Below are 24,331 nucleotides of genomic sequence, written 5' to 3'. Positions count from 1 at the left end.
AGTGCACAAGAAGAATGAGGACAATATCTACCTTAAGGAACCAAACATGACAGAATTTTCTGCACTGTGACTTTTACAAGGTACAATTGGAGAGGAGAAGACACCTTGAAGGGACCCCATGGAGTCTACCAAGTAGCCAGCACCTATTCCATTTGTGCTCAAGGTTGCTCTGCCACCTAGGCCTGAAAGGCTCTAGGAACGTGTTCCTAATCAGTCCTGAGGTCCTGCCTCTTCAACTCCCCAGTGGGGAGCTTCTCTTCCAGTCCTGTCACCCCTCCCCTGAGGAAAGTCTCCAAGAAAATGGGAATTATCTTCTCTAAAGAAGCCTCAGCCTAGAAAGATGGTTTGTGCAGGTCTGTCACCAAACTCTCCCCAGGCCCTAACTTGAAGGAAATCCTTATCCCTCTGAAGGCCCCACCTGTGTTAATGCTTCCTGCACTATTTAGTGCTCAGGCTTTCCTGGTGATGGGAGAGTAAGAGTGAGAAATGTGTGTATGAGAGAGGGAGAAAACAGAGAGAGAGAGGGAATGGGCAGGCAGGGATTTGCCTTTAGGTACGTTCACTAGCAGGAGCACTCAATACTCCCTGTCTGTCCAGTCCTGCTGGGGACTTGCCGCCCAAAACTAGTTTTTTTCTGTTCCCATAACTTTCATTTTCCGTCACCCATGTTTTTCACAGTCTAGGACCAAATTACAAACTGCCTTTCGGGGTCTTATCCCTCAGGGACCTCAAATGCTACAGAAACCATTAAGGGTCTAGGATCTGCCTGTCTCATTTCTGGGGTCAAATGAGAGCCTTTTCAGGCACAAAATAATTCTCTAAGCACACATGGAACATTCTTTTAAAGCCATATTATTCAATCCTAGCTGCCCAACAAAATCACCTCGGGAGCTTTTTAAAAAATCACCAATGCCTGGGCTTCAGTTTAGACCAGTTAAATCAGAATCTCTGGAGAAGGGGAAGGGGCAGATAGGCCGTTCCTGCTCTGAGGTGTTTTGTTAAGCACATCAGGTGGTTCGAATATTAAGCAAGGTTGATCGCCATATCTGAGAACTATTGTCTCCATAATTAGAGATCAAAATTTATCAAATTAGCAGATAAATGCTTAAAAATGTTTTAAAAGCAAAGGGAAGAGGGAATCTACTGTTGCAGAGCACGTATTGCGTGCTGAGTCCTGGTGTGCCTTTGTAGACATACACACGAAAAAGATTTGGAAGAGAGGAAAATTACACGGGTAGGCTGAGGCTGAGGCTGAGGTTGAGGTTGAGGTTGAAGTTGAAGATAAGACCTGGCAAGCAGCTTAGCCTTGGGATGGCTCTTCAGATGCAAAAGGAAAGAGCCTAGATGCTTTCTCTGGAGAAACTCCAGGGTGAAATTCCTGGAGTGGGGGAGATTAGCATTAACCTTATCTACAGCTACAGTACTTCTTTCCTTCTTTCGCTCCCAAAGACTGTTGAGGGGGAAAATAACCAAGAAGCCCTCTACTAAGAGTGTCAGGGACAGGGGAAATAAACTATTTATATAACTAGGGTGGTGGAAGAACAGAAAACATCCCTCCATCTCACCTTCAAAACATAGGTAATTTATGTTAATAAGTGATATTTGCAGATTGATGATGCGGCCTGGCCTCTTCAACTTGAGATATTTGAAAGCAGCTACATCCTTGAGGCAATTGCTTTGATTCCTCCCTTCAAAATATGCATCTCCATTGCCCTAAGCAGCTGTCCTTTTTCCCTACCGGCAACAGGAGCCACTGTGAAATGGAAAGTCAGTTCCTTCCTTACCATGTCCTTAAAGCCCCCGAGGACCGCAGCAGTGATGATGCCCAGGAACAGGCCGACAATGTTGAGGATGGTGGCAGACCAGAGCAGGTGGTAGAGGTGGATGATGTCCTGGCAGCTGCTGACATCGATGTACTCATAGTAGCCACCGGTGATCTCCACCCTGCTGCATAGGAGGGAGCACACTGCAGTCAGTCCTCCCAGGAGCAAGCCACCCCCCAGGGATCTGGCTGCCATGTAGCTCAGCAAAAAGACAAATAGGTAGGTGAGGAGCTGGTATCATAAACATCATAACCATGTACTTGGAGAATCAGACACTATAATAAATTAAGGTGTGATTAGTGTTTATCCAAAACAAAACAAAACTACTTCTTGCCAGAGAAACATTTGTGACCATTTATTGACACTGTGTACCAGGCATATTGCTAAGAATTTTACATATGTGAATTTATTAAATCTATGGCGTCCAATATTGGAGCTACTAGCCACATGTGGCTATTTAAATTGGGTAACATTTAAAGTTCAGTTGTTCAATCTCATTAGCCACATTTCAAGTGCTCCATAGCGACATGTGGCTAGTGGTTACTGTGCCAGATAGAACAGATTACAGCGTATTTCCATCATCCCAGAAAGGTCTATTAAACAACCCTGCAAAACTTTACCTTATTCTGTGAGGTAGATACTGTCACTTCCTATTTTGCACATGAAGAAAATAAAGCATAGAGTGGTTAAGGAACTTGTTCAGGTCATAAGTGGTAAAGATGGAATCTGAATTCAGGCTTCAAATATTTCTGTGTCTTTCCTCTCAAAACAAATCAAAGCAAAACCACAAAAAGTATGTGACTAAACAACTAAAACTGAGTTGATATACAAAACCATGACTATCACCTCTGTGAAGAGCCTTTCCCTGACTATTCTGTCCAAAGACATCCTTCACCTTGCCCAGTAACTCTCAATTACATTACCTGCTATGGGGCAGATTGTACCCCTGCCCACAAATTCATATGCTGAAGCCCTAGCCCATAATATGACTTTCCAGTTGACCCCTCCATATCCACAAGTTGTGCATCTGTAGACTCAACTAACCATGTGCTGAAAACATTAAAAGGTGGGGGCGGAGCAAGATAACAGGATCCTCTGGTCAGCTTTCCTAACAGACGCATCAAATTGAACAGCTAGTCACGCACCAAACTACCAGAGGGTGAGACACCATGCTACGGGATTTTAGTATAACAAAATGAAATGAGGCATTGAAGAAGGCAGGAAGGAAAGCGTTTCCTGTATCACCTTTCCCTCAACTCCAAACAGCCCAACATGGAAAGAGGCACCTCTTGCTTTGGAGAGAGAGAGCGAAGTCTTTGACTTAAAAGCTAGTGCAATGCTCATCACAATGAAACCCAGTTCTGAGTAAAGCTCTCCAACTCCTACTGCCAGGTCAATACCTGGCCCTAGAATTGCATTAGGCCAGAAGGCTAGAGACAGCTTCTACCAGCCCTCCTCCATCCTGGGGCAGCAGAGTAAGGAGCAAGACTTCATCTGCTGGGAAGCATGGTGGGAAAGCTAGTACAGGGCTTTGTCTCAGAGCCCAGTTCCAGGTATTCCATGGCGAGACCAATGACCCAAATGAAACTAAAGCCCCAAATGCAGACCAGAGCTCACAAAGTCTTTAGACCAGCTCTAGCATCAAGCAGAAACCTGTGCACCTGCAAAACAGATGAAAGTTTCAGCCACACCGGTTCCAGCCTTGGAGTAGGCCTGGGAAACACCTGCCCTGCTCCAGAGATGGTGTAGGTCCCTTTGACTGTGAGAGTCAGGTGCAACCCAGCTCAGTGTTAGCCTTGGTGGCCAAAGGACTAGCTCCACTACCTGTGGAGACCAGTGCTCTCAGATGGGGATCAAGGACTGCCCCAGCACTAGGCACAAATCTGTACCCTAGTGGAACAGGTTCATGCTTTGGCCAGCATCGCTGCCACCTACAGTGTGTACCTAGTGCATCTCTGAGACTGTGTACATTCTTGCAGCTGTGAGACTCAGGCGTGACCCAGTTTAGATCACCCTGGGTGGCCAAGTGTCTGCCTTCACCAACACTACCCCAAATTCAGGCAGCACTGTATGGTGCAAGGCCCCATTCACTGGAGATAGGACAGGGTAGTGAGCAGAAGACTTTGCACTAGAACTGAGTGAGGGGCTAGTGAAACCTAACACTGGGCAGATCCTAATGTACCCTATCCCAGGCCTGCCTGTAGACAAGGCCTGTGTAACTGCTGAAGTGCTAGGGAAAGACACATCACCTCAGTCAATCAGACTTCTATTCCAGCTAGCATTGCCTATGGCTATTGCAGTGGTTAGGGTCATGAGTCCACCTTAGCCATAGGCAGCACATAACAGTGTCTTAATCCAGTGTTGTTCAGGTGTTGATGGGCTGTGAGACCAGTGTATGACACAACTTGGGGGCTTTGGTGGCCATGAGTGTGACACTAGAACCTGGAACTGTTCTATCCACAGACCCTGCCCAGAGCCAGGCAGAATCCTGCAGTGTCTGACCACAGGACAGTAAGTACGGATGAGAGATCTGTGTCTATCCTGGCCCCAGGGAGAGGACTGTGGATACAAACTGCTCTTTCTAGACACTCTTCTGCTTTCTTTTGGAATAATACACCATCAGAGTATTTAGGACAAGCCAGGGCTTAGACTGCCCTCTAGTACTGAAATAATGACAGCACACTGACAGCAGACTCTTGGTAGTCTGGAGCTGGGCACAATCTAGCGCTGAAATAAAATAACTACAGGTTCAGAGAAAATAAGCAGCTTGCCTAGAATTTCTGGAAAGACAGACACATTTTAAAAATTACAGATTAGGAAGACTGGAAAGAATTCTTGATCCTTTAAAGCCCAAATGATGTTGCACAATAAGAAGCATCAAAGAGCTTTCAAAAAACCATGAGTTCACCTATGTCATACTCAAAATAACATGGCAGAAACTGACCAGATACTAATCAGTATGGGAGAACTCTCAGAATTTAAAGCAGCCGTTTTAAAGAAACTCAATGAACCTGGAAGAACACAAATGTTTCAATATTCTAACAGAGAAACTTAAAGAGATAGAAGCAAGTTTTAAGTCAAACACAGGGCTAGGGATATAGCTCAGCAGCACAGCACCAGCCTGGCAAGCATGAGGTCTGAGTTCAATTCCTGTTACCAAAAAATAAAGTAAAAAAAAAAAAATCAAGTGCAAATTTTTGAGCTAAAAAATATGCTTAGTGAAATTAAAAATGCAATGGAAGACATCAATAGCAGTATAGGTCAAATAAAAGAAAAAATTAGTGAGCTTTTCATAGAATTTTCAAAAAATTAGTGAACTCTCACACGTAAAAGATAAAGAGAAGATTTTCAAGGTTGCAAGAGGAAAAAATCAACACATAGCATGTTCTAGTACACCTAACAGCTGACTTTTCAGCAAAATCTTACAGGCCAGGAAAGAGTGACATGAGATTTTTCACAGTAGTGATGGAAAAATACTGTAAACCAAGAATGCTGTGCCAGGCCAAGCAGTGCTTTAGAAATGAAGGAAGGATTTGGTAAATATATTCCCTGGCAAAAGCTGAGAAAATATATCACTACTAGACCTCTTTAAGGGAGTTGTTCCAGCAGAAAGAGGCATTACTAAGTTAGAAAAACATATGGGCAGATGTATAAAACTTACTAGTAACAGTAACTAAACAGAAAAACTCAGAATGCTCTAATATTGTAAACATGGTATGTGCAAATCATCACATGGAACATTCTGTAGGACAGGTTATATAATACGCTACAAAATAAGTCTCAATGAATTTAAAAGATTGAAATCCTATCATGTATCTTTTCTCAGCACAACGCAATAAAGCTAGAAATCAATAACAAGAAGAGCTTTGGAAACTATGTAAACATGTGGAAATTAATTTACATTTGAACAACTAATGAATCAAGGAAAGCAATTCAAGAAGGAAACTTCAAAAATTATTGAAACAATTGAAAACTGACACATTACAAAAATTTATGGATATAGCAAAAATAGTATAAAGATGGGAATGTATAACCGTCAATGACAACATCAAAAAAGAAGGATCTGATAAATAACCTATCACTGCATCTCAAGAAACTAGAAAAGCAAGAACTAAACCCAAAATTAGTAGAAGTAAAGGAACAAAGGTCAGAACAAGAATAAATGAAGCAGAGACTTTACAAAGACAAAAGATCAATGAAACAAAGCTATTTTTTTAAAAGATAAACAAAAATAGACAAACTCTTAACAAGACCAATAAAAAGGAGAGTGAAGACTCCAAATCATAGATGAAAAGGGAAATATTACAACTGACACCATAGAAATACAGAAGATTCCTAGGGTTTATTATAAATAACTATATGCAAACAAATTTGATAATCTAGAATAAATAGACAAGTTCCTCTGCAAGTGCATCTTACCAAGTGTAAATCATAAAGAAATAGAAAACCTAAATAGACCAATGAAAAGTAATAAGATTTACAGTATTTTGTTATGGCAGCCTTAGCAGACTCATACATTCCTTTTCCATAATTCTTCTGTGACCATTCATCCCTATGTGGAATTAGCTTCCTGACATGCCTATTTTGCCTGCCCAGCCAACTTGAATCTGAGTTCTGTGAGGTAAGGGATTTAGGTCGTTTTGATCATTGCTATGCCTGACACATATTTGGTGCTATGTAAATATCTACTGGATTAATTAAATGAAAGTTCCTATCTTCCTGGGTACAAGGTAGTTTTTTAGTTTGGCCACTGAAATGGATCATGAAGTTGAGACACTATGGTTCCTGAAATTAAGCTCACCATCAAATGCCCCATATCAGAATGCCTATTACAGATGACTTCCCTGTTATAAGGACACCAAAAATGAAATGATAATCTCTGAAATGAAGGAAGGAGTAATTATTCATGTAAGTAAAGACCTTTAAACTGTATAAGTTAGTTCCTTAGCGGAATTAAAATTAGTGTGCTTATACGACTGACTACGTCAGAATGTTTAGCATCTCTATGTGTGTCTCGGTGTGCTGTGTATATACATGAGTGTCTGTGTGTGGATCTGTACCTGGGTCTTGGAGAAAGATCATTAAATGTACAGAATCTTAAGCCCATCCCAGTTATATGGAATCTGGCAGAATCTCTGGGGGTGGGGCTCAAGAATCTGTGTCAGCAAGCCCAGCAATGTTAAAGACCCACTGTTTTGTTGTTGTTGTTTTTGGGTTTTTTTTTGTTTTGTTTTGTTTTGTTTTGTTTTTGGTCTTTTTGTCTTTTTGAGACAGGGTCTCGCTGTGCAGTTCAGTCTGGCCTTGAGCTCGCTTTGTAGCCCAGGCTGGTCTTGAACTTCCAACGATCCTCTTGCCTCAGCCTCCCGAGTGCTGGGATTACAGGCATGCGCCACAACGTCCAATTTCCACTGTTTTCAATAGTAAGTTTCCACAGTGGAATTTTAAAGATGCTGAAATCCATCTGAATTTGGATTGGATTTCAATACTTTCAGGAACATGTTTGAAGAACATATTCATAAGCATAAGTCTCCTGTGAGTTGGCACTGTACTAGGCCTTGGGAATGGAACAGGGAACACGTACAGATTACTTATTGCCCCCAAACGGTATAGCTATAAAAGGACTAGCCTCTAACAGTGCAGGCCTGGGTGTAAAGGTTGAGTGTGGGATGTAGGGGCAGTGTAGTTGCTTGGAAGTCCGCTTCTGACATCCTTCAGATCATCTTTGCTTACGTCCTAAAGCAACTAGGTGCACTGCTAGTACATATAGACAGGTGGTATGCCGTAGCAGATTCTAGAGTTAAAAGTGCATTCTAATCCTGGCTCTGGCGCTTATTTGCTGTCTGACTCTCACCAACTTTCTTAATCGCTCTGTGCCTGGAAGATTTAATGGGAACATGCGTGAAAGCAGTACTCCCGCCGTTTATAAGAGCTCCCAACAAAATTTGTAGCTACATTTTGTCTCTCCTAAGAGTCACCCTCTGGCAACTCAGTTCAAAACTGAATCCTGTGCATAAAGGCATTAACGCTTTGAAGGCATAGATCTTGACATGGAAATAGGTGAGCCATTCAGGTAAAAGTAACCGATAACATCGGGCTGCATGTTGTGGCTCAGTGGTAGAGGGCTTGGTTAGCCTGCGTGAGGCTCTGGGTTCAATCCCCAGCACTGCAAAGAAAAAAAAAAAAAGATATTTAATAATTTTGGAGAAGATATGTTTGGTTTCAATTTGATTGTGTTCGGGAAATATTTAAACATTTAAACTGAACCATAAAGCAAGAGAAAGAATACTTGGATATGGTTCAGGTTTTAGCAAATTAATGCAGCTCGTCTCTTTTGGAGATTCATGATTCTCTTTGGCCCACTCTCTGGGTAAGTTTCCTCCCAAACCGCAGCTTTTGCCTTCTCACTACCCTCACCTTCGTGTGTCCGAGACTGCCAGGCCCTGATGCCGGGTCCTACTGTTGCCTGATTGCTTCTCACTAAACACTTCAACTATGCCATTCATTTCATCAAAACATTCCATGGCCCACTGTTACCTTCATGAAAAAAATGTATGAATTCTTCAGTCTGCTATAATCGCGCCCTAAAATGAGTCCGCAACTTCAGCTAGGTTGGAGTCCTCAGAAGCTCAAAACTGGCTATGCTAGGTATTTATTCCAAATATTTGTTCAAATTTCTCCCCTTCCACGGAAGGTACTGCTATTCTTTGCCTGTTCTAATCTCTCCCAAGTATGGTGGCACATGCCTGTAATTCCAGCCCTTCAGAGGTTGAGGCGGGAGGATCACTGTGAATTTGAGGCCAGCTTGGACTACACAATGAGTTCAAGGTCAGCCTGAACTATGTAGCAAGACCCTATCTCAAAAAAAAGAAAAAAAAAGAGAGAGAAAGAAAGAAAGAAAGAAAGAAAAAGAAAAAGAAAGAAAGAAGAAAAAAAGTTAGTTCAATAGCACCTTCTTCAAGGATTCCAGTGCCCATTCATTAGCTTTTCCCCTGGCCTTCCACAGCCTCAGTTTATTCCTTTTACTTTGGCATGTTGCGCATTCACAATTGCAATCAGTTATTAGTTTAACCCAGTGTGTACTGAGAGCCTCCTCAGTGCTGAGCATTATGCTACAACCAAGACGAAGGCCACCAGACTGTCTATCTAAAAACATCATATCACAGTGATATATGTGCACCTATGTTCATAGCAGCACAATTTGTAATTGCTAAAATGTGGAAGCAACCCAAATGTCCATCCACTGAGGATTGGATAAGAAAATTGTGGTACTTTTATATAATGAATATTACTCAGCTATAAAGAAAGATAAACTTGAGGCCTTTATATTTAAATGGTCACAACTAGAGACCATACTCATAAGTGAAATAAATCAAACATACATGTGCAAGCACCGCATTGTTTCACTAGCGTAAACCTTGAAAGAGTTAATTTAAACTCGGAGGTATGATAGACACTGTGAAACGATAGGAAACCGCTGAAGAGTAAAGGGCAACTGGGATGTGGGAAAAGAGAAGGGAAAGAAGGAGAAATTTTGTACGTATGTATATACATGATAGTTAACATGGTTGTTCTTCTGTCTTCTATTTCTATGCTGAAAGAAACTGTCAATGAGTCTTTGGTTGACCAGTATTGCATGTCTATATCTGTTTTCATGAGAAGCCACTTTGAAGATATCAATATGTAATACAATAACCATTGTTAATTCCCTACCACTTTGTTTGTAACTCTGTATTGTCTTTACTGTGCTTGTGATGTTGTAAAATGTTGTATGTCTGTTAATGTTTCCCTCCTTTTATCTTTAAAAAAAAAAAAGTGAAATTGTAATTTCTTGAGTGCGAGGGTCATTTCTTGCATTCCTTTGTGTCTCCCTCACTGCCTAGCTGAGTGGTAGAAATGTTAAAGATCATGAGTAAATACTCAGTGAATGAGTGAGTGTAGAGACTGATTGTTGCATTGACAATTGATTACCTAACATAGGCTTGCATCTCCTGGCTCTGAACTTGCTGGGCCAGCTTGCAGAAACATAACCTCTCTGTATTTCAGTCCTCACTTAACAAAGGAGGAGGAAGCAGATCCTGGATAAGGCAGGACGGTATTCTTCTGCTTTTCAATGGGGGCCTAGAACCATTCAACAGTTCTTGGTGAGCAGGCAGTGGTAAGCTGTCACCGCTGGGCAGCTCTCTTTCGTGGCATGTATTCTGTACATTCTTTAAATCCCCTTCCCTATAATATTCCTGCTAAACTCAGTTCCTTAAGGAAAAAGCTACTATGTCTAGTTGATACCTATTCCTTTAGAATATCCCTGGCACATAATGGGAGCTTCATAAAAGTTTATCAAATGAAGTAATGAATGGAAGTAAGCTGTCTACTTTAATTTTATTACCAGCTGAAGCAGTTCACAAACCACTCCATTTCCTTTCATTTCCTTTACGTCACACACTGAAAACCAATGATATTGACTTGACCTCTCCAAAGATGAGTGAGTAGACGCAAGCCAGAGGTACTCTGCTGTCTCAGAGGGAGCCACCTTCCTGCCCAAAACTACACTGAATAATGAATGCATGTTTGGTATCTAAACCTCACTGCCCCTGATGTCAAAGCAAGTCTACGGGTTCCAGGGGACAGTAGAAATTCTGTTTCTGTAGCACTGTACCAATGACTGCCTGGTGTTTTGTTCTCACTTTTTTCTTGGCCTCCTTTCCAGGAAATGGACTGAAGGAGCTGGCAATTGATCAAAAATAGGCTTCATGTGAAGAAAACAAATATGCATTTGGTAAGATTAAAGTCTCCAAGTCTCAGAATGTTTGTTGCCAGCTATATTTAGTTCTTGTGTTTTGGTCTCATTGGTTCTGGCTGGAAAAAGTCCTGGGTCAAGGAAAAACCTTTCCCCTCCATTACGGGAGCAGCCTCTCTTCAGTCTCATGGCCTGGGGCTGGTGATACAGCTCAGTGGCACAAGCTCCTACTTGGCAAGCACAAGGTCCTGAGTTTGATTCCTGGCACCAAAGAAAGAAAGAAAAAAAGTCCTGGGCTGGAGATGTAGCTCAGTGGCATAAGCATCTACCTGGCAAGTGCAAGGTCCTGAGTACAATTCCCAGTACCAAAAAAAAAAAAAAAAAAAAAAAGTCTCGTGGCCTGAGTTTAAGACCTGATGAAAGCTAAGCAAATCCTTTGCTACTGGCTTTGCCTTTGGAGTCTTGGCACCAGAGGCTTGGGAAAGGGCATCAAGAGCTGCCTGGGACTGGCCTCTAGGTCCCAAGTAGGCAAAAGCCATTTCTAAGTTAAAGATCTTAAGCAACAGTGTTTCTGCCAGTTGCCTAGTCCAATATTTCACTTTTCTGGTGAGAAGAAAGTTCTTTTGGTTCCTTATCAGCAAATGTCACTCCCTTTCATCAGCCCTGTGCTTAAGTCAAGGGGCCCAGATAAGATTAAATCATGTTCCCTGCCCTTTGGGAGCCCACAGTTTAATACAGCTCCTCATAAAATCCCTTTATTAATGACAATACTGGTGTAACTTGCTTTAAGAAAGTAAGGCGGTTATTATGAAGCTCAGATTGACAGGAAGATAAATTGCATTTGAGCCTCCACTTTCAGAAAAGAGGAAATATTCACCTGAGGGCTCAGCTAAATGGAATTTAGAGTAGGATTTGGTACATTCAATCCTTTTACAGAAACACACCCACTGCAGAAGAAAGGTGCATCTGCAAGGCATCACTTCCCGCTCTCTCTGTGGGCCTCTTCTCTCCTCCCAATCTCACGCCCAGCTCCAGCCACCTCCCAGCCCCCACCCCAGGAGTTCAAGAAATAGGAAAGAAGAGGGAAGGAAGCAGGTGAGAAGAGTGCGGCAAGGAGAGAGGGAAGATGACAGAAGAAGGAGTCAATGATCCAGGAGATAAAAAAAGGGGGAAAGGTGGGGGGTGGGACGGGGAGGAAAGGATAAGAGGAAGGAAGAGAAAAGGTAACAAAACAACCTCGACTCCCGACTCTGCAGCATCTATTTTACACTCCTTTGATCACTGTTGGAAGGATGGGCTCAGGAAGTATAATTACAGCCAGCACTCCATCATCACTGCTAAGAAGGGAAGCCTCTTACAAGTGTTAGTTATTATTACAAGACGAACAATTGAACCCCCAGGTAATCAGAAAGGCTCATTTAAGTCTTTAAATTTCTCTTCCTCCACTGCCAAATCTTTCAAAGGAAACGAGACTGGTGTTAGCAAAGAAAAAAGTAAAGGGCCAGATGGTTTCCTCTGCCCCTTTTCCCTGCTTCTAGCCTGTTAGGTCTTAATGCTCAAGCCAGAGAAACTGGCCCCCAGGTACCAAGAGTAGGGAATCCTTGTGAGGAGGAGCCTGGCTCTAGTTCTGTCCAGCCCCTTTTGCCAGGTCCTCCTCTGCTCCCTCCCTCCCCTGGCCCTGACTTTCCTGCATTGAGTCTGACAAAGAACTAGTGCACGGGCAGGCACTGGCTGACAACTCCTCACGTGTGTGCCTGCGTGCACGTGTGCATGTATCTCGGGTCCTCATACTCTGTATCACCTTCTCACACACATCTGTCAATTCCACCTTTTACATAACCCTTAAAAGATTTTTGGCTTTCTGTGATTCCAAAACCAACAATCTAGCCTCCATTCTACATGGCCTGAAGTATTGCAGTGGCCTCTTAAGTAATTCAGGTTGAATTGTTCAGGTGTATCTTCCATGCCATACCCTTCAATAGTGCCTACTTGCCTATGTTATGAAGTCCGAAGACATCCTTGCGGCCAATGGACTGCCCACCATCTGACCTCTGGGTATAGCTCTGCTCTCACCTCCTGTCACGCTTTCTGAAACTTCCCCTACTCCTCATCCCCTGACAACTCTCAAGCATGTCCTCCCTACTTTTGCCTCCTTTCGGTTTATCTGACTTCCTACCTATCTTTTGTGCCTCAGTTCTCACATGACTTCCTTCTTGACACACACATGCCCCTGCAAACTCTGACTCTCATTCATTGAGGCTGACAATCCCCACTGCACTCATCACATTACATTGCAATCAATTATTCATATGTCTGTCTTCTCTACTAGTTTGTGAGCTCCCCAGTGGCAATCTCTATATTCCCAGTACCTGAATGTGTTTTGAAAGAAAGAATAAATGATGGTTTAGCAATTGAAGGGTAGACAGCCAGAATTAGCACAAACCCTGTTCTGCCTCAGGGCCTTTGCACTTGATGTTACCTCTACTTGAACCACTGTTTCCCCAAGTATCAAGTACTTGTGTTGCCCTTTCACTTCATTCGGTTCTCTGTACAAATGTGATCTCAAAGAGACGCTCCTTTGCCATTTATTCTAACATGCAGGCACACATACACACACACACACACACACACACACACACACACATCATCCATACCTGTTTAGCTCTCCAACTTCACCTTGCTTCAGAACTCTAATCACTACCTGGAGATGATAGATAGATAGATAGATAGATAGATAGATAGATAGAAGATAGATTAGATAGATAGATAATAGGTAGATAATAGATTAGATGGGTAGATAGATAATAGATAAATGATAGATAAATAGATATAGATAGATAAATAGATAGATAGTGATGGTCTCTCCTATTACAGTATAAGCTTTATGTGGCAAGGACTTTCGTTTGTTGTTGAATTTTCAGTGTTGAGAACAGGACCATACACAAAGAAGTTGCTGTATAACTGTAGAATGTTGCTGAATTTGGATCCAGACGGAACTGTGTTTCACTCCCGCATCTATCATTTTCAAATTCTGAGTGACCTCAAGCAGTTACGTCTTTCCTCTGAGCTTCACTCTTCTCATCTACCAAATGGGGACAACTCTGCATATCTCATAGGTAGGAATTAAATGAGATCAAGTACAGTAAGTCCCCAATCTATGAACGAGTCCCATTCCAGGAGAACGTTTGTAAGTCGGATTTGGCTGTATCCTACAAGATGAGCCTTGATACAGTACCCCTGTGAAAGTTCCCAACTCCAATGTCCGTAAGTCAGGGACTTACTATATGTAAAATACATAGCATGATGCCTGGCACAGAGAAGGCAGGAAACGCCTATTGATTGAAATCTGTTTAAGGGAAAATGTCTTCTACTTCTCTGACCCTTAACCATGTACCCTTCACCACCCTTGGCTCTTCTGTTCTCCCCTGTGGTCAAACCATTTTTCTGTACCTGCAGCTCCACACTTACTTGCCACAGTTGTAGAGGTCACAGCAGAAGCAGGTGTTACCCCGGATGCGAGGAGTGCAGAACCCACGGCTGAGGTGAGGGCAGTTCACCTAGGGTACAGAACAGTTGGGGAGGTGAGCTGGGGTTGGATGGGAGTAGGGACCCTCTGAGATTGGAAATGCAAGTTAGCAACGATGGTTGTGAAATGAAGACACCCACACATGAGAGGGATGGGGCTGGGTGGGGAGGTGGCCAAAGTAGTGTATGAGGCAAGTCACAGTGCAGCTGCGCTTAAGTTCAGCCTCAGCCATAGCCCTCAGTGCCCCGTCCCTGAAGGGTGAAGATGGAGGGGGGAAGGGACGGCTGGGAGCACTGATGGAAGCACAAATGAACGGTAGGAAGTGAGGATACGAGAGGAGGGGAAATCAGGGTGCAGCAGGAAAGAATAGGCGAGAAGGAAGACAGGGGCCATCACATGCACTCTGAAGTACAATAGTACCTCTCTAGCTGTCTGGGTAAGGTTCCTCATAACCCTCGCGGAAGGAGAATTTTTGGTTGAGGAACTTATGACCTTACATAGGAAAAATAGGATTAGGGGCTCCAGGGTTACAAGTGCAAGTTACAAGTGAACCTATGGAAGTCATTAACATTTTTACAGTCACCAAATTAACACAAGAAAGCCATCACAAGAGAACAGCAATAACATTTACCACATTTTGAGCTGGCAAAACATTTTTGAAAACTGAAAAAAAATTCCATTTACCATCTCTCACTGAAAAGAAAATTCCCAGATTTCCTCCCTGATACGAATGCGATGCAGTGTCCATATGTTTGTTTTGTTTGGTTATAGAGAATATTCACAGTACATAGGCATGCTTCTCTGTACTGGACCCTTCATCCAAACGTTCACGACCTTTCTGATAAGCTGTTAGTAATGCACACTTCTATTCCTCCTTTCTAACCCAAGAATAGTTAGAAAAATGGTGTATTTGTGGTTGGTAAAGCAAAAAGGAGGCAAGTGCATAGCAGAACCATTATAAAAGTACCTGCCATGATGTCTTGAGAGCATGACTATCACTCTGCCCAACTCGAAGGGAGCTGGCCTGGCAGCCTCACTCCCGTGGTGAGTCGCATTGTATTTTATGTAAAATGACCTCCCCTGAAGTTGTGCGATATAGTGGCAATTTTGTGTTCATGTGCCTCCCTTTCCTCTTCCCAACCACAAGTTTATCATTTTTCTTTGCTGAGGGCAGCTGACTTTCAATGTGAGATTAATAGCATACCAAACTGTCAAGGGTCCTGGGAACACAGGTAGTTTCAGATGAAGGACTCCTTCGGTTGGGGAGGAATCACGGTGTACTGAAATGAAAGCTCTCCCAAACTGACCGTTGCCACTGCCCACTGAGTGAGACTTGAGGCAGAAGGAGAGGTGTGGGCGCAGGAAAGAAATCCCTTTGTGTGCCCGTTCAGGCATACCTGGGCTTGTCACTCGGGGGTCGTGAGAGGAGCCGATCGGCCTCTCCAGTTCTCAGGCGGACCACGCTGCTCAGTTACCCTCCTCTGGCCTCTATCCCTTCCCACGTGTTGCAGGTCAGGCTCTCCCTCCGTGTCTAGACCCAATGCAAAGTGGGGCTCCCACCTTTCCTCCAGCCAGGTACCAGACGCAGGCAACCGAATGATCACCCACAAGGATCGTGAAGATGGGGGTGGGGTTTGCCCCGTGACCTCTGTAGGCTCATTTGTCCCTCTTGGAATCACAGCCACATACTGAAAGGCTTCTGACTGGGGTCCTAGGGGCAGCCTGTGGCCACAGAACAAGATGACTCTGATCAGGTGTCATGAAGTTCCAACCTATGACTGTGGCCTGATTACACAGTACTGCGTTCTGACCTGCTGAATACATACGCTGAAGATACCTCACAGTAAACCTTCGACTCATGCAAAGGAGTAAAAGAAATGATGTTTCAGGTGAAACAGGAACTTTCTCAGGAGATCAAGACATCCCGCTCATTCTGGCTCACCTCTTCAGCCTCCTTCTGGGATGTTTTGGGGACATAGTGGCACCGGTTAGCATAGAGTGGTTTCAGATCCTGGAAAGGGAGACACCAAACAAATGGGATTTCAGTTTTGGAAAATAAAACAGCAAGCTTTAAAATATTTGCACACACACACACACACACACACACACACACACACACAGCAAAGCAGGCAGTGAGTTGGGTTAATTTCTGAAGGTTGCCCATCCAGGGAGTCTTACAATGTAAGCATCAGACAAAAATGTTTGATAGCTGTGTTCTATGGGGCTACTTGGTTAATGAGAAATTAGGAAATTGATTTGAGAAATGGGTTTCTTGAAATTTCCTTTTTGGTTTTCTTTTACTTCTAGACTTTGTCTTCTTGCAAACAGTCCCCAGGGAGCAAGATTGGAAACTCCAGGTGCTATGACATTATACTCCCAAACTGAGGGAGTACAGCTCCAACGAGGTCTCATTATCACCTGCGGGCAGGACTAGAGCTGGCTGACTACTCCCTGCTGTTGTTTCCACAGCTTTTTCAGGAGAGAGAGCTCAGGAAACAGCCTCTGGAGGAAGGGCAGCTCTGAGTGTGCTGTGGATTTTAACTCAGCTGAACTATGAGCTATTTTCACTCGCCTACACAGATTAGATACAGCCAGTTAGCTCCACAAAGAGTACTAAAGCCCAGACAACTAACGAGCAGCTCAAGGACAGTGGATTTACCCCACTGGCTTAGCCAGTTTCCTGGTGAGGGAACTCTCAGCATGGGCTTGCGGGAGAACTGAGCCAGAAGCCAGAGCTGCCAGGAAACCTGCAACTAGGGGATACAATTCACCTTCAGTTGAGGGCTTCTGCCAAAGGCAGCTTAGGGCAGGACGTTAGTTTATGCAAACTCACCTTAGTTGTCTGGTCCAAGTGTCCAAGCAGAGGTAATTGATTTTTTGCCTCTTCCTTCTGTCTTCACTTGCCATTTCCAATCCTTGTGGGTACTTTTTCCCACACATATGATTTAGAATTTCCTGTACTAAACACCCGAGGGCCTTTTGCCTCTGAGCCAGAGCCCCCCGGCAAGGAACGAGGACTTCCTATAAGCTACTTCTTTCCACAGGAGCCTCCTGGCTGCTCAGTGTTCTAAAATACATTGCCGGGTTACTTCAACCTGGAATCAGGCTAGAAAGGAATGAGGGCTCTCATGCTCACAGCTGGCAGGGTTTATTTTCCATGTTTGGGGAAAGCAGAGTTATTACCATCTTGCTGAAGAAGAGGCTTGGTATGCTGGTCATAATTCTCCTGACCTTCCTGGGATTTTTTTGTTCTTGCTTGTTGTTTTGGTTTTTTGGGGGGGATAGTTCATTTTTGTTTTGAGACAGGGTCTCGCTATGTAGTTCAGGCTGTACTTAAACTCACTACATAGCCAAGGTTGGCCTTAAACTCAAGAAGATCCTCCTGCCTCAGCCTCCGGAGTACTGGGATTACATGCTTGGGCCACCATACTGGGCTTGACCTTCCTGGCTTTGGAAAAATGCATTCAGCCACCAACTTTCCTAAGTGAAGACAGGCATGTGGGATGCCAGCCCATTCGCTGCTTCTGGCTGCTATTCTTCCTTATGCCCCAGAAGAGGAGCAAGAACAGGCAATTGGGAGGTGAGAAAAGGTCATTCAGCCAAGGCTTTTGACCTTTTGTACCTCATAGAGCCACCCACCAACTTTGGTACGAAGGGATGAGAAGGCAAACCGCTTCATAGTGAATGTGCCAGGACCTGTTAGGGCATGTTTATACCCATTATTGGACTACACCCACATGCTAATGCTGAAGAGTAAGTTATTATTCTATACATTTGGAAGAAAAAGAAACTGTGGCATGGGAAAGTAAAATTACTTTCCCAGGTAATCAACGACCATAGTAAGGAGTGGGGAAAGGAAGGAAATACAAGACCAGAGTGAGGTGGAATGAGACACATATAGGCGAATACGTGAGAGGTTAGGTCTTGAGAGGAAGTTCAGGTTCACCCATGCCAAAGGAGCAGGGTGAAATGATATTATGGGATCTCAATAAAGGACAAGCTGGCTCTAACCCACCCAAGCTGTGTTAGGGCCCAACTGTGGCTTTCATTTAAGTTGGTCAACAAATATCACCATAGGGTAATAAACCCTCCTTCCTCAAACCTCCGGGTGTCAGTGACGACTATCAGATGTCTTAGGGCCGGTAAAGTGTAAGCAGAAACATTTTCTTAAAGATTTATCCAGCCTGACTCCAAATCCCTGAATCAAACACTACAGTGCAAGTGGCAGTGTGGGAAACATAGAGGGCCTAGACTCAGGCAAGTAGGTGGTCATTAAGGGAAAATTCCAATAAGCAGAATTTGGATTTTTGAAATGCTTTTCACCAAAGCTAATGATCAAAAATGTTAGGAGTGTTATGGAGATGCAAACCAAAACCTTAATGAGATGCTGATTCATAGCTACTAGGATGCCTAGACCCAACTAGACCCACTAGACTCAAAAAGTCAGATAATAATGAGAATAATGGTGAGGTTGTATCAGAATCTTTGTGCGCTGCTGGAGAAAATGTAAAATAGTGCAGCCACTTTGGAAAACAGCCTGGCAATTCCTCAAACAATGAAACATAGTTATCATATCTTAGCAATTCTACTCCTGGGCAAAAAGGAATGGAAATGGAAATATATGTTCATGCACAAACTTGTACATAAAAGTGCATAGAGGAATTATCAATAATAGCAAAAAGATGGAAATAATCCATCTATCTACCAACTGATGAGAGCGCAAATGAAATGTGATATAGTCATACAAAGAAGCATTATTAGGCCATAAAAAGGAAGGAGGCACTGATACTTGCTACAACATGGGTGAGCTGTGAAAGCATTATGCTAAGTGAAAGAAACCAATCACACAATAACATATTATAGCATTAAAGCGAAATGTCTATAATAAGGCTATTTAAAGCAAAATACAATGGAGTAGTGGTTGCTTAGAGCTGGGGAGGGTGGATGAAGAGGGAAGTGGTAGGAAAAGGACGTGAGGTTTCTTTTTGTGATGATGAAAATGTAAAATTGGCTATGGTGGTGGTTGCACATAATTGTGAATATACTAAGAGCTACTGAAAAACCCTAAATGGGTATGTTATACATGGTATGAACTATATCTCAATAAAGTTGTTTTTAAAAAACACGAGTGAAAGAAAGAGGGAAAAGAAGGAAGCCATTTTGTTCATGATGCCATTAAAACCTACTGCAGGCTTCTTAGCCACTGGGCCTATGTTGCCATGGAGACTGCCTCAGAGTGCATGCTGCTTGTCAAATGAGGATAATAATGCCTGCCCTACATATGTATCTCACAGGATTGCTGTGGGTCTCAAATGAGATAATAGATGTGAAGGCACACTGAAAAGCTAAATGCACTGCACAAAACAAGGAATTAGTGTTATTAAGATGGCGCTTGTGTCCCAGCATGGTGGTGCATGCCTGTGATCCTAGTTACTTGGAAGCTGAGGCAGGAAGATCACAAATTCAAGAACAGCCTAGGCAATTGAGCAAGATCCTGTCTCAAAATATGAAAGAGCTGGGGGTGTGGCTCAGTGATAGAGCACTTGCCCAGCATGCGTAAGGCCCTGGCTTTGATTCCCAATACTGAGAAAAAAGGAGGGCTCCTCCTGAATAGAAAATAGCATGCATACTAGGATTGACTGCAACCATGCTACAAAAATAGGCATATAATCATAGATTAATATGCATAAACAATAAGAATTGCTATGTTCCAGTGGTAGAATTATGGATATTAAGAGTTACTGATGTCATTTGCCCTTTTAAGAAGAAAATACGAAGAAAAAGATGACTGCTTTTGGTGAAAACAAAAGGGATAGGTCTCATAGAAGGGCTTATATTTATATTGGTGGTCCTGAAAGAAAACCAGGCACCAAGTCTGTCTTTCCCACCCCTTATTTATCCCCCTGCCCAGAAATTATTTTAAAGACTGTTTGGGTGAGAGTGTTGATCATATGGGTTCCTTTAACTTTGGCAAATAAGGGACTGACTCTTCAGTCTGGGAGGAAGGTGTAGGAGTTGGAATTGAAATAATGATGTCTCAAATCATCCTAACCCAGATCCAACCATACCCATGATACTCCCTCGGGACCTTAACAATTAACCAGTGATTAAAATGGAATGAAACAGCATTTGACCCACAGAAATTCTGATGACACAATTTTGCTCTAATTCAATTATTTTAGGAAACATAACTTCCAAAAGTTCACGAGATATTTTCATTTTCAAGGTAGGTTCAACTGAAAATAATGATTCTTTGAATTTGTTGTGCAGACTCAGTAAATTACTGTGGCTCACTCTTGATTTTGGTCTATGGGCTAGATCAGGGTTACTTTATGATTCCCTAGACCCTAGGCTCTTGACTTAGGCTCCATTAAAAATATTAACAATTATATTTGTTTTAATTATATTGTATGATTTCATTTCTAAAAAGACAAATGTATTTATATTATAGGCAAAAGTTTCTTTCAACCTAGAAGTTCATCTTTTTTTTTTTTTTTTTTTTTTTTTGAGGCTGGGTCTCACTATGTAGCCCAGGCTGGCCTTGAACTCATGGCGATCCTCCTGCCTTAGCCTCCCGAGTGCTGGGATTACGGGTGTGTGCCACCACACCCAGCATCATTTCTCTTCTTATTTAAAAAGAAATGCTCATATTTTTGTGGGACCGTGGAAGTGCCATGGGTCCTAGGCACTGTGTTTACCATGCTTAATGGAGGAGTTGGTCCTGGGCCAGAAGTCTAGCGTAGTGTGAGACAGAAAGTGCTGAAAGGGAGGCAAGGGCTCTTATGGAGAGCCACATAGGAAAGCCTTGGTCCCGGGCTTCTCTAGAAAAGAAGCACAGGTTTGGGATGCAGAGGTCCAGTGGTCCTTTACTCAAGGCATAGCTTCTCCAGAGCAGGAAGCATTTGCCATCAGAAATGCAGGACTAGCCTCTGAGCAAAGACTTCTGGTTCTGGGCTTTCTCAATATCCCCAATCACATTACTACTCTCTAACCACTATTGTAGGAACGGCAGAGCTTGGGTAAATGAGAAAAGATGACTCTGTCCCCATGATATACTCTGCTGTTGTTGAGGAGGTCAGCCATAAAAACCTTCACTGCTCTCAGGAAGTCATATGGCTTCCTGTTGCTCTCTCTCTACCCGCAACCCTAGGACCAAGCTATTCACCCAGCTCCCATGCCCATGATTTTCCCTTTCCAAATCTTGTATGTCAAACGTCTAACTCTAACCCTACAACCACTGGGAAACCTTCCCTGACCACTGCAGTCTAATATAAACCATTACGGTTTATATTAGAGTTTGTACCTGGAGTTTGTGCCTGCAGCTAAGACCCAGCGTTCTAGATGCCGTGCATCCATCCATGTTCTCATCTTGATGGTCAGCTCTTCAGAAAGGGAGCCCTGCATTTTCTCTCATGTGTACCACTCAAAGCACTCAGAACAGCACTGAATTTCCAGCACACATTCAACAGAGCCTTGCCATGGTACATATTTACTTAAATCCAGGGCTAACAATACTTACGATGTGTCTGGCAGCAAAGACCCCATCAACTATGGCACAACAGAAAGCTGCAATCACACCAAAGCTGATAAACACAATTGAAGCCACCAGCTGCAGTGAGGAACAAAATAGAGTGTCTGTTAGTCTTCTACTCTTGCTACTTCTGGAGACAGGGCGATCCCAAGAGACTGCTAGCCAAAGCAGAACCTAGCTGCCACCCCTGGGAATACTCTTTTCAGTCATGCAGAGCGAATGGGAGTGGTAGTAGGTGAGGAGGGACAGAACAAATGGAGCAATTTGTTTTTTACATTTTCAGGGAAAGCTAAGAAATTTACTCTCTGAGCACCAACTGAACAGCAGGTGTGCTGGTACCCAGCATGCTGTACACAGAGGAATCTGGGCAGCCCTTTCACCCTCAAACTCAAAAAAAAATTGGCCCCTTGCCATTATGTAGTCTCACCCCGTCTTTTACTGATGTGTAAACGAAGGTGCAGCAGCGGTAAGTGATGTGCCTAGGGTGTGCATCGAGCCTACAGTGCCCACCCGCTTCTATTCCGGCGTCCTCAGCACTACCCCCCCTTGTTAGTAGCATAGCGGACAATGACAAAGGTAAGGGTGACCCTACATGGCTTTCTTCATCAGTGAATGAAAGGGAACATTCAGCTTATGAAGACTTAAATGTCAGGGGCATTTTACAAGGATTCAAGTCACAGAAGAATTCTATGTGGTATATGTAGAAACTGCCAAGTACAAAAACAATGTTTGCTTGAACCAGACTTCCCTATTCTCTAACTATGTTAGATAACAGGAAATTTTCCTAATAATTTGTCTTCTATTTCAAGAGTGATACTACAACCCAGTGTGTGGGGACACAGGTGTTTCAAGGTGCTTGCTGGAACAGGCAGAGGTACCTGCTACCTGAACCCACCCTCAGCATCTCTCTTACTTCAGGCTGCTTGAGGGAAAGAGAAGGAAAGAACATGGCATCCAGCTACTCTCCAGGCAGAAGGAAGAAATCAAAGTCAAGACCACCCTAGGGTTCTCCCACTTCCACAGGCTAGGAGAGAATATTTAATCTCCTTTGGGAGTTGTTCAGAAACCTCTTGCCATAAATCGTACTTAACAGTACTACAGAGATTGCTAAATAATGGATGAACGATGTCATGAAATTGGCATTATTAGCTATGCTATGATCAGTCCTACAATTAAAACGCCTCCATTATTTTGAATAATTCAAGACAAAAGTGCAAACACAACTGGCATGGGTAGGGGTTGGGGGACATCCAGGTGCAATGGAAGAAGAAAACTATTAGAAGTCCCCTGAGGATGATTCCTCATATTGCTGGGAGAAAACATATGGTTAGAGTTCTATGTCCCTGGAGCTATTACATTATCTGATTAAACTTGCTGTTAAATAGACCCCATTATCAAAGTCTGGATGCCACAGAGACTTGTACTTGGGAAGCCTAATCAGTCCACCATCTGACCACTCACCAGGGTTCTTGATTTACAAGTCTATGAAATTGCAATATGGTTGCAATTTAGTCTGTACCTTCTATCCTTCCCCCCCAGGAAAGCTCAGATTGAACCAGGAAAATACAACAGCTTGCCCTTGGAGGATCCCACTAGGATATTTGAACTTTAAAAGCTTCAATCTGGGTGTGGTGGCACACACCTGTAATACCAGCACTCAGGAGGCTGAGGCAGGAGGATCGCTCAAGTTTGAGGCCAGCCTGGGCTACATAGAGAGTTCAAACTAGCTTAAACTACATAGAGAGACTATGTCTCAAAAAATAAATAAATAAAATAAAAGCTTCATCTTTGTTATATGTTCACTTTCCTTTCAAATTTAGGACACACTTGGCTTTGAACTATGGGTAATGGAGCTACTTAGGTTGGCTTCATAACTTTATTTTTACTTTATTTGACTCCCAAGTACATTTGTCATCTTAATCAAAGTCCCCTAGGTTATAATCTCCTAAAAGGCCAGAATCCTTTGCCAACACTTTCCCAAAAGATAATGCCTCAGAAAGATGATATGAGGGTCACAATAACTCAGGGCTGCAGTAATGGAAATCACAGAAGCACAGGCATTCCAGGCAAGCACGGCAACCTGCTGGACAGGCTGGAGCACTCCTTCAGGAGTGAGAAGGAAAGAAAAGGGCAAGATCCAGAATGTTCTATCCCTATGGCTTTAGGAAACCAGCAAGGCCAGTGAGGGAACATCAGGCAAGATGAAAGCAAGTCCCACACTACAGCCTTACTGTAAAGCAAACTCCCCGGAGGCTTAGGAGAAAAGGCAAAGTAGCAGTCTCTTCTATGGCCACATTCTCACAAACTTAGAGATGTGCTACTAACCACACAAATGCTGGGCTTTTTCAGATGAAGAGCTTGACTCTGTGGGGATGAAAACTTACCATCTGCCGCTTGTTCTCAACAAGGTTTGATCCAATGATTCCAAGGAACGATCCAAAGCCGAGCTGCAAGGCAACATAGCACACGAGGCTTGTGGAAAGAGAGCCTGACAACACAATCATTCTAGCTCCTGGATGTGACTCAGATGATGAAAAGAACTAGGGTAGGAATGCTGAACCATGTGCAGTTACTTACCCAAATACAGAATATGCAGTAAAAGTATTTTCCCCCATCATTTGACAATTTTCCTTCGTAGCAAAGAATCACACCAAAGCAAAACCAAAAACCCTCATATGCTCAAAAACTCAAAGTAAAGGTCAACTATTGCTTTCTGG

The 24,331-nt window shown here is 43.2% G+C and overlaps 1 protein-coding gene across 4 annotated transcripts in view; it reads right to left on the bottom strand.

The window, feature by feature from the left end:
• Tmem255a (transmembrane protein 255A) overlaps window positions 1–24,331 on the bottom strand; it is a 53,986-nt gene that overhangs the window by 14,187 nt on the left and 15,468 nt on the right. For 2 of the 4 annotated variants that reach the window (XM_013509442.1, XM_005413666.2), the window contains exons 3-8: window positions 23,999–24,061; window positions 21,603–21,692; window positions 16,026–16,094; window positions 14,504–14,575; window positions 14,026–14,114; window positions 1,785–1,947 (exon numbers count right to left, since the gene is read on the bottom strand). In XM_013509442.1, coding sequence (XP_013364896.1) covers window positions 1,785–1,947; window positions 14,026–14,114; window positions 14,504–14,575; window positions 16,026–16,094; window positions 21,603–21,692; window positions 23,999–24,061 — 546 coding nt within the window. The remainder of the gene's footprint in view (window positions 1–1,784; window positions 1,948–14,025; window positions 14,115–14,503; window positions 14,576–16,025; window positions 16,095–21,602; window positions 21,693–23,998; window positions 24,062–24,331) is intronic. The other 2 variants (XM_005413667.2, XM_005413668.2) reach the window with 2 other exon arrangements.

This window comes from Chinchilla lanigera, unplaced genomic scaffold, assembly GCF_000276665.1.
Source record: "Chinchilla lanigera isolate Chin_1 unplaced genomic scaffold, ChiLan1.0 scaffold00171, whole genome shotgun sequence".
Taxonomy (NCBI): domain Eukaryota; kingdom Metazoa; phylum Chordata; class Mammalia; order Rodentia; family Chinchillidae; genus Chinchilla; species Chinchilla lanigera.
The sequence above is the reverse complement of the archived record's forward strand: the minus strand, read 5'-3'. Positions and strand labels throughout refer to the sequence as shown.